At 38.6% G+C, this 15,755-nt stretch overlaps 1 protein-coding gene across 4 annotated transcripts in view; it reads right to left on the bottom strand.

Annotated features, from left to right (window-relative positions):
- The window catches only part of RALGPS2 (Ral GEF with PH domain and SH3 binding motif 2), a 138,516-nt gene that overhangs the window by 61,762 nt on the left and 60,999 nt on the right, over positions 1-15,755 (bottom strand). For all 4 annotated transcript variants that reach the window (XM_066261232.1, XM_066261231.1, XM_066261233.1 and 1 more), the window contains exons 7-8: positions 11,273-11,365; positions 7,998-8,124 (exon numbers count right to left, since the gene is read on the bottom strand). In XM_066261232.1, the coding sequence (XP_066117329.1) occupies positions 7,998-8,124; positions 11,273-11,365 (220 nt within the window). The remainder of the gene's footprint in view (positions 1-7,997; positions 8,125-11,272; positions 11,366-15,755) is intronic.

Genomic DNA, 15,755 nt, shown 5'->3' with positions numbered 1-15,755 from the left:
AAGCTGTAAGTCTGGAGCTGGTTTACAGAAAGACTCTACATCAGTTATTTATTCTTTTAGTGAGAAAGAGAGAGAGAGACAGACAGACAGGAAGGGAGAGATGAGAAGCATCAACTTACAGCTGTGTCACTTTAGTTGTTCATTGATCGCTTCTCATATGTGCCTTGACCAGGGGGCTCCAGTTGAGCTAGTGACTCCTTGACCAAGCCAGCGACCTTGGATTATGTCTATGATCCCACACTCAATCCGGTGACCCTGTACACAAGCTGATGAGCCCATGCTCAAGCAGGGGACCTTGGGGTCTTGAACCTGGGTCCTCAGCATCCCAAACCAATGCTCTATCCACTGCGTCACCACTGGTCAGGCTCAATTATTCTTTTTTTTTTTTTTTCACCCTTCCGAAGCTGGAAACAGGGAGGCAGTCAGACAGACTCCCGCATGCGCCCGACCGGAATCCACCCGGCACGCCCACCAGGGGGCGATGCCCTGCCCCCCTGGGGCGTTGCTCCGCTGCGTCCAGAGCCACTCCAGCGCCCGAGGCAGAGGCCACAGAGCCATCCCCAGCGCCCGGGCCATCCTTGCTCCAATGGAGCCTCGCCGCAGGAGGGGAAGAGAGAGACAGAGAGGAAGGAGAGGGGGAGGGGTGGAGAAGCAAATGGGAGCCTCTCCTGTGTGCCCTGGCCAGGAATCGAACCCGGGACTCCTGCACGCCAGGCCAACGCTCCACCGCTGAGCCAACTGGCCAGGGCCAGGCTCAATTATTCTTAATAAAGGAATGAAGCTTATCCTAAAAATGATTTAGACTCTGTCATACTCAATGGGAGGCCATCAACGCCCAGGAAATTTAAAATCTTTTTGGATAATGCCAATATTAGACATCACTTTAAAATTTTCTAGATACCTGCAAATAAACTTATTCTTAGGCTTCAAGCCTGGTATAAAGATCAGGGCTTCAGTCTAATGTTCACTTGACTCTATGAGTCATGATATGAGAGTGCTAATTCTTCTAGCATTATTCTTCTTAGAATTTCTATTGGTAATGTAAAAAGCCTGTAAAAACCTCTGCAATCATGAAAATGTTTTAAATTAATTGTAAATCTGTACTAATGTAATACTATTTTTATATATGTAATAGTAAGTTAAAGATTTTTACACCCTAAAAAGTAACAAGTGTTTAGTCTTTTATTTTAGGGTCTATGAAAGATAACCAAGTAAGAAAAGAATGATACTACTTAGAATGCCATGACCACCCCCCCTTCCAAAAAAGCCATCTAAAAATAATCTCAGCTTTCAATTTTATCAGTGGGGTTAACAGTTATTAAGTTGTAATTCTATAGATAATTATAAGCAAGACTGAAGAATGAACTCAAAATTTCAATCTAAATACAGACCCTATATATATATAAAATTTAGTGACAGGATGTGGAGATAGACTCCCACATGTGCCCCGACCAGGATCCACCTGGTACGCTCACTAGGGAGCATTGCTCTGACCATCTGGGACATTGGAGTATTGCTCCATTGCTCGGGAGCCACGCTTTTTTAGTGCCTAAGGTGAGGCCATAGAGCCATCCTCAGCGCCCAGGGCCAACTCGTTCCAATTGAACAATGGCTGCAGAAGATGAGAAGAGAGAGAAAGAGAGAGAGAAGTGAGAGGGGTAGGGGTAAAGAAGCAAATGGGCATTTCTCCTGTGTGCCCTGACCAGGAATCGAACCTGGGACATCCACACTCTGGGCCAACACTCTACCACTGAGCCAACTGGCCAGGGCCCAGACTCCTAAAATATTGATATAATTCCATAATGCTTTTTTAAAACTATAAATGAATTACTTATAATGTATATCTTTCTAGCAAGTTAATTTAACCTCCCTTGTCTCGGTTTCACTTGTAAAATAATAATATCACTTATCTTATAAAATTGTTGTTAAGATTTTATTTAAAATACACAGCACTGGGCATATAGTATTATGTGCTAAATAAATGTTAATTATTAATATTTTTGCTATTATTCTCCTGTAAAGGTCTGCTTTAAAAATTACAAATTATTGAAATATCAGCACTTGGAAACACCACTGGCAAAGCTGTCGAAACTGGGGAACTTTAGTCTGCTTATGACTGAAATACAGATCTGTATGGCTGCTATACATTTCTTTTTAAAGAGAGAGGCTCCTAAAGAAAAACTATGAACACAGGAAAGAAATAATGCAACCCTATCCCCAGCCTTTTAATATCACAAGTTAACAAGTGATCTAAAGTAAACTTCAGAAAATACATATACCGTTGAAGAATGTTAGAGGAATTTTAAATATATAAAAAAGAATGAGGGTAAAAAAGGATATAAATAAGGTAATGGAAAATGAGAATGTAATTTTGGCCAAAGAAAAATCTAGGCCAGCTGCCACTTGGTCAGAGCTCATTCTCAGGATCCAAAAGAAAATGACTAAATACACTTTATTGCTGTTGTAGAATACAATACAAAATCTAATGAGAAGAATTAGATATAGTAATCCATGGTGTATATGATCGGTAAATCAAACCAAAGAAAGGAAAATGAAATAAAATTCTTTAAATATTAAAAGACAATGACATTTTTTAACCATTAGGCATTTTATACCTAACCAAGTACAATTCTACCAAAGGGGAAGGGGGAAAAAATCTCAGTGCCCACAGAGCTGCAGAAAGCTTTGCACTTTGTTGAAATTATCTGAATAGAAATGTAAATAAAATGCTATTATTTTTGAAAATATTTGTGCACAGGTTAACAGAAATTTCTAAAACTAATGTAAAACTAAACCATATTTTACTGAGGGATCAAAATAGGAAAAATCACTGAAAAATTAAAGGGCCAGATAAAATCTGAAGATTCTTTAAGTTTAGGCTAGCTTTAAACATTCCATTAGCTGTGATGAGGACACCCTTAACAAGTCCTGGCAATGGGATGTACCCCTCCCATGACAAAAAGGACAGGAGAGATGGTTCACAAGGTAGTAATGTCAACCTGAACCTTGGCATTAAAGACCTGTGACGTTCCATAAAGGCAGGGACAAAGGCCATGTCACCCCCTGCTAAATGTGTCTTGCATCACGTATCGCAAAACAAACACTGGTGAGCCAGCCGATGGGCCAGAAGAAAACTGGAAGTGTGGGGTGGGGGGCTGGGTAGGGAGTTGATGCATACAAAAATGCCACACAAATACATTTATTGTTCTTAAAGTTACTGGAACAATGGGAAGAGCCAAAAAAGGATCATTTAACTAAGTAATTCAACCAACAAGTATTAGTAAGGGCTTACTTTTGTTCTAGGTGCTAGGGACAAAACCTTGAACTGAGACAAAGGAGGGCTTGCAGACTGCTGAGGGGGAGACAGGGTGAGGCAAACATCATAATGAAAATAAAATGGTGCTTTTCAGAGAACAGGGGACGCAGAGGGCACTATGTTACAGAAGGTTATTGTAAGGACAGCTTTCCTCTTCTCAATAAAAGGCCTATTATGAAAATCTAACATATTAAGTAAAAAATGAACTGTGTGTGGGACAGGGAGCCCTCCCTACAAGAGGAGTCATACCCAGAAATGTCAGAACAAGGTATTTGTGTCCCACAGAAGGGCAGAAGCTCGAACTTCTCTGCTTCTACCTAACAGGAAGTAATATAAAGAACGCTAACAATTCACACCCAAGTTTTAGTAATACAAGGTGGGAGCAAAAGTAGGTGTATAGTTGTTTATATGGAAAATAATGCAATAATTAATAAATGGTAATACAAGAATAAACTGTGTTTCGTGTACTCACAACTGTAAACTGACTTCTGCCCACCCTGGATGCTTTCTTTCCCAGAAAACATAAGCTGGCTAAGCTACGGCATCTTCCCCAAATTACGTAAATAAAGTAGAATGAGGCTAGAAAATGCACATGAAAGAATATCATGTTTCATACATCTGAATTATTTTTGCGCAATGTTCTACTTTCCTTTCTCTCCAGCAGAGCAAAACTTGCCATGCCAAATTCTTCAATAAACCCCTTCAGATTGTTCTCCAATGACAAGAACAAATGAGTCTGTTAATGTTTTTCAGATTTAAAGCAATAATTCTCTTAAAAAAATAAGAAAAACAATTTTTTTTCCCTTGAGATTTGCCAAACTATTCTTCTCCAGAAAAATTGTATCCTTATTCTAAGAATTTTTCACTATACTGTCCAGCCTAACTTTTACCTTGAGTGAGATCCAACAGAAGAGACAACTTGTTAAGGGCTGATGAACCGAAAGCCAAGAACACATTTCCTACTTCTCAGAATTTAATCCAAATGAAATTATAGATAAATCTGGCAGTAGCAAAATCAAGAGTTTTGTCAGCAATATAACCCCCACCTCCTTTTTTAGTTTCACAAAGAATGGCTGTTTTTGATCATATTTTTTAGGGGCAAAAACATCATTAGTCTGGATCACATCTCTCGTGTTAAAGAAACATACAAGGAGCTTTTACCTTCTCTAGGCACTACCGATTCTGGTTGACATATTCTTCCCATAAGAACCTTTGCAGACATAACGGATAAAGGTAGCATTATGCCAATTCTGTATGCTTGCAGAGGGACGGTTAAGCTGAAGCCACCAAGTTGCATAATGAGCACTATCTTTCAAATATGTCTTCAGGGCAGGTTTTGTCCTATCAAATGTACATCATGTCATAAATGTTGACATTTTTTGCAATTTAGGAGGCCTAGGTTTTTTTTTTTTTGTTTGTTTTTAAATTATTTTTATTTATTCATTTTAGAGATGAGAGAGAGAGAGAGAGAGAAGAGGGGGAGGAGCAGGAATCATCAACTCTCATATGTGCCTTGACCAGGCAAGCCCAGGGTTTTGAACCAGCGACCTCAGCGTTCCAGGTCAATACTTGATCCACTGCGCCACCACCAGTCAGGCAGAAAGCCTAGTTTTTTATGAGTGCTAAAAGACTCTAAAATCAAGACAAGTTACCATAAATTTAGAATTCATGGTCTTAACTCATTTTAGAGTAGAGCAACATATGAATAAAGTAAATATTAACAGGCTATAAACTATTGTTAGATCTGTATTCTTCCAAGCACTCGAGTATTGAAGATCAGGAATGAAAAAAAGAACCAGCTGTCTATGACATAAATAAATCAAGTAGTCACAGCTGTATAAGTTGAAAATGCTTTACATTTTCCTAAGAAAAGCAAGTATATCTATCTCGATAGAATACATTCAAGTCAAGATTTGCTACACAATTAAACAAAACTGTCCTACACTAAAAAGATGATTTCCATGTTGGACACCAGCTATACTGAGTCATGGTAATTTATCTGACTCATGTCTTTCTCCTTTCACAGGTCTACCAAATATTTATGCCAAATGTACCATCATATCACAGTCTCAGATGCTTCACAAACTAGCACAGGGATGAATATGTACATGTGGACTGCCAATATATAAAATCATGTAGGTACTAAAGTGTATGTACTCTCTGATATAACTTCAGTTCTTTGCCATCTTTCCCCCATTGGTTTCTAATTATTGGGTAACCTTAGAAAACATGCATCTCATTTCTACAGAGAACAGAAGTGGTCGAAGAGGAGAAATCCAGTTCCAAGTCTCCAGGGTGGTGGAGTAGCGTCGACAATGCTATACGCTCACTGGTACATGAAGTGAGGGGGTAAGTAGGGGAAAGATGGACATGCAGAATCAGCGTTAGCTAAAGAGATCTCCTGCGACCACTATCTGAGTACCTAAGATGTCACCAGGCCCTGGGAATCACACAGAGGATATACAGGTCTAGTCTAGATCTGGGAGTCATTGGGTGATTTGTGAAGAAGTCTGAATGAGATCACTTCAAATGAGTGTCAAGAGTAAGAAAAAATGTGGATTTAGACCTCTAGGAGAACAGATTTAAGACAGAGAAAGAAGAGCCAATAAAACGAAAGCCACAAGCACAGACAGTAAACCCGGAGACTGGTGCTACACGTGGGGAATTTCACAAGAAGCAGAAACAACTAGCACCAACCCGACAAATTTAAGATGAGGCTTGAGAAATACTTAGGTATTACATGTTCTAACTAGGAAGTCAGCGGTGACCTTGTTGGGGAAATTCCCACAGGTGAAGAGGGAGACAACAGCATACCAAGTAAAAGAAAACAGTAAGAAAAGGAAGGAGGAGGAAGAGGGTACTTTTTTTTTTTTTTTTTTTACCAGCCTAGGTATGAAGTGAAAGAGAATCACACGGTGACAGTGAAAGGGAGATTATGGGTCATGAGAACATACAAGACTTAGATGATATTTTAAAAATCCTCTGTTCCTCTTCTCCCTCAAATTATATTTTCAAGAGCTGGTGTAGCCAAGGCTAACAGTAAAAAGCGGACATATGCAGAACGTCTCTCAGAGCCTTTCTGGTACAGTCGTGCTCACATGGCCCGGAACTGTTTATCAAAGACACAGGACACAGGATTCTGGTGGGCTGTGGCCGCCAGAGATATACCATGTTTAGGGTTATTCTGCCTTTGACACAAGATGCACAACATTCCCAATTCCCACTGGAATCCTAGGAGGCCCAGTGTCCTAATGAGCTCAGTTCTCCTCTGCAAACTAAGGCTGATGCTCTATCGTGGCTGAGAGTGTATCAACTGCTTTCGTCTCTACTTTGTCTTCTGAGTCACTGGAATTGTAAGGACTACAAAGATGACACTGTAACATATCCTGAACAAATAATGGGTTTTTTTTATTCCTTTCAAAAATAGCAATCTGCAAATCCAGTATGAGTAGGCACAGTACAAAAAAGAGAGGGGAGATAAGACAGGAAAGGGGATTTTAGAAAGAAATATTTACAATTTAATTACTCTCTATAAAGGATCAAACCAACTTATGTTAATTTATGCTCAATACATATTATATAGAGTATCTTCTGTATTTAAATTTACACGCACTTTTTTTTCTTAATTGAGAGCAGGGGAGGCAGGGAGATACACTCCCTCATGCACCCCAACCGTGATCCAACCAGCATGCCCACTATGGGGCGATGCTCTGCCCATCTGGGCACTGCTCCTTGCTTGGCAATCCAGTTATTTTTAGCACCTGAGGCGGAGTCCATGGAGCCATCCTCAGCTCCCAGGGCCAACTTGCTTGAGACAATCAAGCCATGGCTATGGAAAGGGGGAAGAGAGAGAGAGAGAGAGAGAGAGAGAGAGAAAGAGAGAGAAAGGGGGGAGGGGTGGAGAAGCAGAAGGTTGCTTCTCCTATGTGCCCTGAACAGGAATTGAACCCAGGACATCCACACACCAGGCCAATGCTCTACCACTGAGCCAACTGGCCAGGGTCTTACACATTTTAAAAGACACAGTTTGAGACTTCTTTTCATTTGAACACCTAACAAAACATTATTCATATGTTGTTGAAAATAACCTTATAATGTTATTGCTTAAATACTTCTTGGAGTTTATAAACACTGCAAAATATACAGCAAAGAGAACAATGCTTGGTCAAGTGATATATAAAATATAGATCTGTTTGTCTTAGCACTAAGCTAAATTTCCAGAGCTAAACAACTCATTTTTTTCCAGGAAAGAAGTAATACCAACACTCATTGAGACTACTCAAAATATCTGCCAACTATACAAAATATGAACTCATGATGTTAAAAATAAATTCAATAAAGTCTCTTCCTCAATTTCTTTACTTAATGTTAAATATTTTTACAGCATTAAAGTTCATTGCAAACTACTGTTTGATTCTTTAAAAGCATTACTAAAATAGCTAAAATGTATTGTTTTACCATATGGCCCATCTTTAATAAAAATGATCATCTATGAGAAATCTGACAGGCAAAAGACAAATTTAATATTACATTCCAGGTAATAAGGTAACATATTCCCTTAGTCAATCTTTTCAATTTACTAATCCCAGTAACTTCTTTAAAGGTTACAGATACTTTTTAAATACCTTGAATTTTATATAATTCTTGATTAGGTATAATGAACACAGTGATGTTAACTCACCTAAATAGGGAATGCAGGGTGTCATCTTTAAGCTACTTATATAGTCTCTGAGTCTTTTGTAGTTATCTTCTTTACTCATTACATATTCTAATTTTTCAAAGGTAGTTTTGTCTTTTCGACTTAGTAACTAAAAAGCAAACAGAAGAGCCCAAGTTATTTCCAAATCCCATTTTATTATAGCAAAGACTTAAAGTTGTTGTTGTAGTTACTATAAATTTGAATTTAGGTTCAAATTTATACCTTCTGTAATTATATTTTGTTAATACATAAATTATAAAATCAGACACATCTATTAAAGATGATAAACCCAAATCTATTAACTATGAAATATAATATCTCTGGCATGTACATAAAATATAACAGCTAACTCAAATTTGGTATATATAAAACAGAACACGTCCCCCACCCACTCCCTCACTGTTCTTCCCCGAGTATCAGTAAAATAGCATTTCCAATACCTGACTCACTGCCATTTCTCCAGACTCATCTCCTACTATCAACCACCCCCTGGCTTACTCCACTGTCAACACAGACCAACCTGCTATTGCTTGAACATGATCAGGGCCTTTGCACTGGCTACAACCTCTGCTTGGAACTCTCTCCTCCCAGACACCAACCTGAACGGTTCGATCATCTCCTCCAGGTCTCTCCCTAGCAGTCCCTTATCGCAGACCCTCTCACAACATATTACAACATGAAACACTTCCCTGCTTTCCTTTCTATTCCACTGACTCCGCTTTATTTTTCTGCAAAGCATTCATCATGATTTATGATATGTTGTTTTTTTATTTACAGTTTTTCAATGTATAGAAAGTTAGCTATGGAAGAATGGGACTGTCTACATCACTCACTGTTGTATGTCAAGCAATTACACAGTGCCTAGCACAGTAGGAAATATTTTAAAATTTAATACAAACACCAAAAGTTTTATTTATATTAATAATGGAGCTCTTACTGTATTAAAAAAATATTTTCCATACAAATACATGAGGGAGAAAATAAAAATATTTTCAAGGAAAATAAAAATTAACTGGAAGGAGCCTGATTGGTGGTGGCGCAGTGGATAGGGCACCGACCTGGGACACTGAGGTCCCAGGTTCAAAACCTCCTGGTTGCCAGCTTGAGTACAGATCATGATCCCACAGTGCTGCCTTGTGCAAGGGGTCACCAGTTTGGCTGGAGTCCCTGGGTCAAGGTACGTATGGAAAGCAATCAATGAACAACTACAGTGCCACAACTCTGAGTTGATGCTTCTCATCTCTCTCTGTTCCTGTCTGTCTCTCTCTCGCAAAGAAAATAACAACTGGCCTGACCTGTGGTGGCGCAGTGGATAAAGCGTCAACCTGGAAACACTGAGGTTGCCGGTTCAAAACCCTGGCTTGCCTGGTCAAGGCACATATGGGAGTTGATGCTTCCTGCTCCTCCCCCTTCTCTCTCTCTCTCTCTCTCTCTCTCCTCCCTCCTTCTCTCTAAAGAGAATAAAAAAAATTTTTAAAGAAAATAACAACTAACTGGAGGGGAATATTTGTCACTTCTAAACCACAGTATAAACTAGAGTATAATTATTTTCCTTAAAACTTCAAAGATGAAATTCATAACTATATACTTATAATCATTTCCATTCCTCCGTGAAATTCAAATTAAGAAAAGAGAATAAGGCCATCATTATGAAAAATAAATTTTAAAGTAGGAAACTCCTTCACCCAGGTGTTTCTAAAATATAAATAAACATAAAGGACTGTAAGTTCTTCCACACTAATGATTTTCCAATATAGAAATCTTACCCTGGTTTTCATGAGAAACATCTGTCTCTGCAGACACTACAGACACTACGAAAGAGAAAGCAACACTAGGCTAACTAAAAACAGTTATATTTTAATAATTAAAGAAAAAAGAAGCTTTTTACAGTCAGTCATGTCCTTCAGAATACACTAATCTTTTGTACAAAATGTAATGAACAAAATCCATCCTTTTTAACATTAAAGAGCAGTATTAAATATAAACAGACTTAATTAAATGTAAATTTAAAAAATTATTGATTTGAGAGAGAGAGGAAGAGGGGGGAGGGAGAGAGGGAGACACAAAAAGAGAGGAATAGGAGAGGGAGGGAGAAAAAGGCAGGGAGACAGGGAGAGAGGGAGAGACAGGAACATGGATCTGTTCCTGAATGTGCCCTGACCAAGGATGGACCCCACAACCTTTGTGTATGGAGACAGCATTCCTACCAACCAAGTGATCCAGCCAAGGCATAAAGGGAAAATTTTACTTACATAAATCTAAACAGAAAATATCTAGAAAGCTTGAGGCCAGTATCATGTCACTCAAAGATAAAAATGCACAAATTTGCAGAAGTCAAAATTCACATCCTGACCTTGCTAAGGTAACAACCAAACACAATTAACATAATGTCAGGAAGTACAGCAACAGTGCATAATAGCATGCTGACTCTCAGATTTCCCACTCTTCCTGAGGAAAAAAACTCCAAAACTCGACTGAAGAAAAAATAATGGAAATCTAAGTCAGTACAGTTTTTGAAACTTAGACTTCAGATTTTCCTCAAAGTTTCCAAAAGCATAATCTTTACACAATTAAATGTAATTCTGTGTATGTACTCTTTCCCATAGTAAACATGAAGGGCCATATTGTCTAGAGCAGGGGTAGTCAACTTTTTTATACCTACCACCCACTTTTGTATCTCTGTTAGTAGTAAAATTTTCTAACCGCCCACCGGTTCTACAGTAATGGTGATTTATAAAGTAGGGAAGTAACCTTACTTTATAAAATTTATAAAGCAGAGTTACAGCAAGTTAAAGCATATAATAATAATTACTTACCAAGTACTTTATGTCGGATTTTTGCTAAGTTTGGCAGAATAAATCTTTATGAAACAACTTACTATAGTTAAATCTATCTTTTTATTTATACTTTGGTTGCTCTGCTACCGTCCACCATGAAAGCTGGAATGCCCACTAGTGGGCGGTAGGGACCAGGTTGACTACCACTGGTCTAGATGCTTAAAGAAGTTCTGCAAAAAATGATTTCCTAAATAGCAGAAACCAAGAGCCATGCTGTAATTTACCCCCAAATTACCTGACGAGTCTCCTGAAACACTTTAGGAGAGAGAAAAATGCAGGCTTCAAAGAACCAAGTACAAAGTGATTTTAAAATCCTTATCTATTATCATGATATGAACCTTACTAAGCACCGCAAAAGAAACTAATACATCCTTACTTCCGACAGGAAGTTAACCTTTCATTAGCTTGAGGGATACTTACCGCCCATGTTTTAGTTAGCCTAAAAATCGGGGCGCTCTGCAAGCCAGAAACCACTGCCATCAGTGCATGAAGGTTATTCAGCTCATACAGTTTCTAAAGATTTAAGAAAAAGAGAAGAGATAAAAAATAAATAGCATCAATACCAAAAACTTTAGATGAATTAATAACAAGTAAAATCTAGGCAATTAGTAGTGTCCAGTACTTATCACCGCACTGCTGAGATTTGTTTTCAAGTACTTTGTATGTTATAGTAAGTTGCTTTTGGCCCACAGTAGAAATTCCACATTCTAACCTGGTGTTGCCCCCAAGCTCTGGGAACCAATCTACCTCTAGTTGGGTAATATATTATATTAAGAAAAGCCAAGTTATGGCTCATATCAAGTTTACCAGGTATGACCATGCAGCCCAGTACCCAGCAAGCAGTCTCCTTCCTTATATTAAAATAGTACTAAGCCTCTGTCTTACGACCAAAGTTTTAAGAAAAGTGTCTGTGCCCCTGATCCTGGTCTGGTTTCCTCCTCACTAGACCCAACATTCCAGGACTAGGGTTCAAACCCGCTTTCTCTGGCCCTCCCCCTCCTGTCTGAATCCCCTTATCCTCCGCTTCTCATTCACACGCGGACATTCACCTGCTTCCCCGCACCAGACCTTGCTTTTCAGTCCCTGTGCAGAAAACTTATGCCTAGCAATAGGTCCTGTCAGTTTGCCAAGACAACTACTTGACCTCTACTGCTCATTTCCCATACTTCTCCCTACTAGGAGACACTTACGTCTCAAATGCCCTATCTAAAAGTCGCTCACTTAGTCCACACCCAATTCCAAGAGACTCCACGGCAAAAAGCCTGTTCTGAAAGTTAGAACTGAGACGAGGGGAGGGGCTCTGGCTCTCTGGGGAACACAGACCGGTGTTCCACCTTCACTCAGGTCTTAAGGAATTCCTGTCAAGTTTCAAAGAATATGAACTCAAGTAAAAAGGGAGGATAAAAAGGAAACTGAAAACACAAAAAAAACAGGAACTCACAAATGGAGAAGTTAGGTATGGCCCTGGAATAAATTGAAGATGACATATGAAGGACTATCCAGAATGCAACATGAAAGCCCTCAGGTAAAAAAAAATGTAAAATAAGTTTAAAAGGCCATCATTTATCTAATTTAAGTTAGGAGATAAGAAATATAGCAGGTGGCTCAGCGGTAGAGCGTCGGCCTAGCGTGCAGAGGACCCGGGTTCGATTCCCGGCCAGGGCACATAGGAGAAGCGCCCATTTGCTTCTCCACCCCTCCGCCGCGCCTTCCTCTCTGTCTCTCTCTTCCCCTCCCGCAGCCAAGGCTCCATTGGAGCAAAAGATGGCCCGGGCGCTGGGGATGGCTCTGTGGCCTCTGCCCCAGGCGCTAGAGTGGCTCTGGTCGCAATATGGCGACACCCAGGAGGGTCGCAACATGGCGACGCCCAAGATGGGCAGAGCATCGCCCCCTGGTGGGCAGAGAGTCGCCCCCTGGTGGGCGTGCCGGGTGGATCCCGGTCGGGAGCATGCGGGAGTCTGTCTGACTGTCTCTCCCTGTTTCCAGCTTAGCTTCAGAAAAGATGAAAAAAAAAAAAAAAAAAAAAAAAAGAAATATAGCAGGGTAGGCCCTGGCCAGATGGCTTGGTTGGTTGGAGCATCGTCTCGATACACAAAGGTTGCCGGTTCAATCCCCCATCAGGGGACATACAGGAAGAGATTGATCGTTCTGTACCTCTCTCTCCTTTTTTCTCTCTCAAAAATCAATAAATATTTTTTAAAAAATGGTGTAGAAACAATACTTGAGAGATAATGACAGAATATTTTCCAAAATTACTGAAAAACACTAATTCCCAAGGACAGAACTCAAGGAATCCCAAGCAGAGTAAATAAACTAAAAAAAACAAAAACTCTACTCTGAAATAGCAGTTTTCAAGAACAAGTGTGACATAAAGATGCTTCCGGACCAAATAGAGCTCTAAGAAAGATTTTTAAGAACGCTGCCAGAATTTTCCACAGAGTATCTGTGGAAAATTATGAACCGGAACCCATAATCCATACATATTATATATTAAATTTACTCCAGATAGATTAAATAATGAAATATAAACTCAAAGCTACAAAACTTTTAAAGGGTAATTGATATAAGAAGACATTTTTTATATTCTCAGAGGTTTGGATAAGCTTTCTTAAGTAAGACAGGCTTAAATAAGAATAAAAATTGAAGATTAATAAATTCTATTACTAAGCTAAGAACATCTATATCAAAAGGTAACATGAAAGAGTAATGAATGATAAGCTACAAATAGGAAGATATATGCAAAGTATATAATAGAGAACTAGAAATCAGTTATATTAAAAAATTATAAAAGTAAATAAAAAAAGACCAACACCATAATAAAAAATTGTTCAAAGATCTTGAATAGACATTTCAGGAAAGAAAACCTAAATGACTAAAATATAAGAAAATGTTCATTCTCATTAGAGTCAATGAAGGCTATTGGTCTAACTGTACTTTCTTTGAAGGTAATTTGTCTTTTCTCTCTCTCTATTTCTATATATCTCTATATATCTCCCTATATATTTCACCCTCACATGAGCACCAAGGGACTCACACAAGAATGCTTGATAGCAACAGTGTTTATAACAGCAAAAATCTGGAAACCACCCAAGCCAGAATATACCAAATGATTTGTGGTATATGCACACGACAGAATACAACAAAGATATACCCAAAACCACTCAGTAACATTGCTGAGTAAAAAAATCAAGTTATAAAAGTATAAAAGTATTAGGAATAATTCAATTTAAACAAAAGTAAAAAACATACAACAATATACTATTCAAGGACACACATACGTAGTAAAACGATAAAAGAAAAGCAACCAAAATGCAGTGTAGCGGTTCCTTCTGCAGTGGGACGTTAGGAGACTGCATATGAAGAGGGACAGGGAAGTCAAAGTGGGCAGTGGGTACAAGGGTACCCACTTTATCATTCTTTTGATACTGTGAATACATTTTCTGAATATTCTTTTGTGTCTATCGATGATCAGTTTTACGTGCCAACTTGGCTAGGCTATACAGGACTCAGTTATCTATTCAACCAGGAATCTAGGTGTTGCTGTGAAGATACATGGTTCATATCTATAATCAGGTTAATTTTAATTAAAAGATTACATTCCATAATTAGGTAGGCTGAATCTAATCAGTTGAAACACCATAATAATAAAAATTAAAGTTTCCTACTTAAGAAGAACCCTGCCTCTAGACTGCAGCCTCAGCTCCCACCTCAGGGTGGGGGGGCCACTCTACTGCCCTACAGATTCCAGACTCACCAGCTCCCAGCTCCCCAATCCCAGGAGCCAGCTCTTTAAGGCGGTTTATACTTTATATATTTTTTATGTCTCCAGAGAACCCTAACTCATACTATTTACTGAAAGAAGAGAAAAACGCTCAGTTTATAACAAACTGAATATAGATGGCACAGAGTCAGAATACAGGGATTTAAAAGACTGTCATGAGACAAAAAATTATGAATTCAGGGCTTAGAATAAAATAAAGCATTGTCAAATATAACTCAAATTCTAAGAGCCTGAACTGGAATTAAATGACTATTTCACGAGAAGGATAATGGCAGGTTTGATGGGCAAAATTTGGTGGTTTTGAATGAAATATACAAGCCCATAAAAAAACTAACAAAAATACCAGAAAACAATAATGCAAATTCATAATCTATGGAGAAAAGTTATGAATTTCTATTAGCTAAAACCCAATATTTACCTAACATACCACAGAGAATGTTTTTAAATTTTTTACAACACTTCTGCAAAAATCATATTTTAGAAGGCCAGTTCTGCCACCTAGTGCCACAGAATGTTAGAATACAACTGCTCCGTACGTTCAAGGAAAATAAGCAAGAGGTGTGACTTACCATGTTCCATTTCTCTTGCTGCATTTATTACCTATGCCCCACAATTAACTTATTTGGTTAACATCCTCATTTACACTATTCTTTCAAAAATAAAGTCCTATCATTCCTCACATGGCTGGCAGAGTGAACTATACTCACAAAAATTAGGGGATTATTATTTATCGCTTCATATTCATTTTGAAATATCCCCTAATTCTGTGAGCAGTGTATTTCAAAAGAAAAGATGTGATATGTACTCTCCTACTTAGTTCTATAAGGCTTTCTCAATCACCTTCAGAACAGTTCAATATTTATAATGGACCTGACCATAATCTGACCTCTGTCTACTTATCCAGTCAAATAAACCAATGTTTTTCAACCATTGGTCCGCCAGAAATTTTGTGCCAGTCCGTGAAAGAGTTAACCACCTTGATACTGTATGAAGATTATAGACCCAATGACCTAGGCTCTGAAAACACTGAAATAAACCATATAATTCAACTACTCTAAGGAGATGGAGAAGAGATACAAAAGGAGAGGAAGACAGAGAAATAAAAGCCAGAGAAAACTAGCA

This window comes from Saccopteryx bilineata, chromosome 2, assembly GCF_036850765.1.
Source record: "Saccopteryx bilineata isolate mSacBil1 chromosome 2, mSacBil1_pri_phased_curated, whole genome shotgun sequence".
Lineage (NCBI taxonomy): Eukaryota > Metazoa > Chordata > Mammalia > Chiroptera > Emballonuridae > Saccopteryx > Saccopteryx bilineata.
This window is presented reverse-complemented; position numbering and strand designations above follow the sequence as displayed.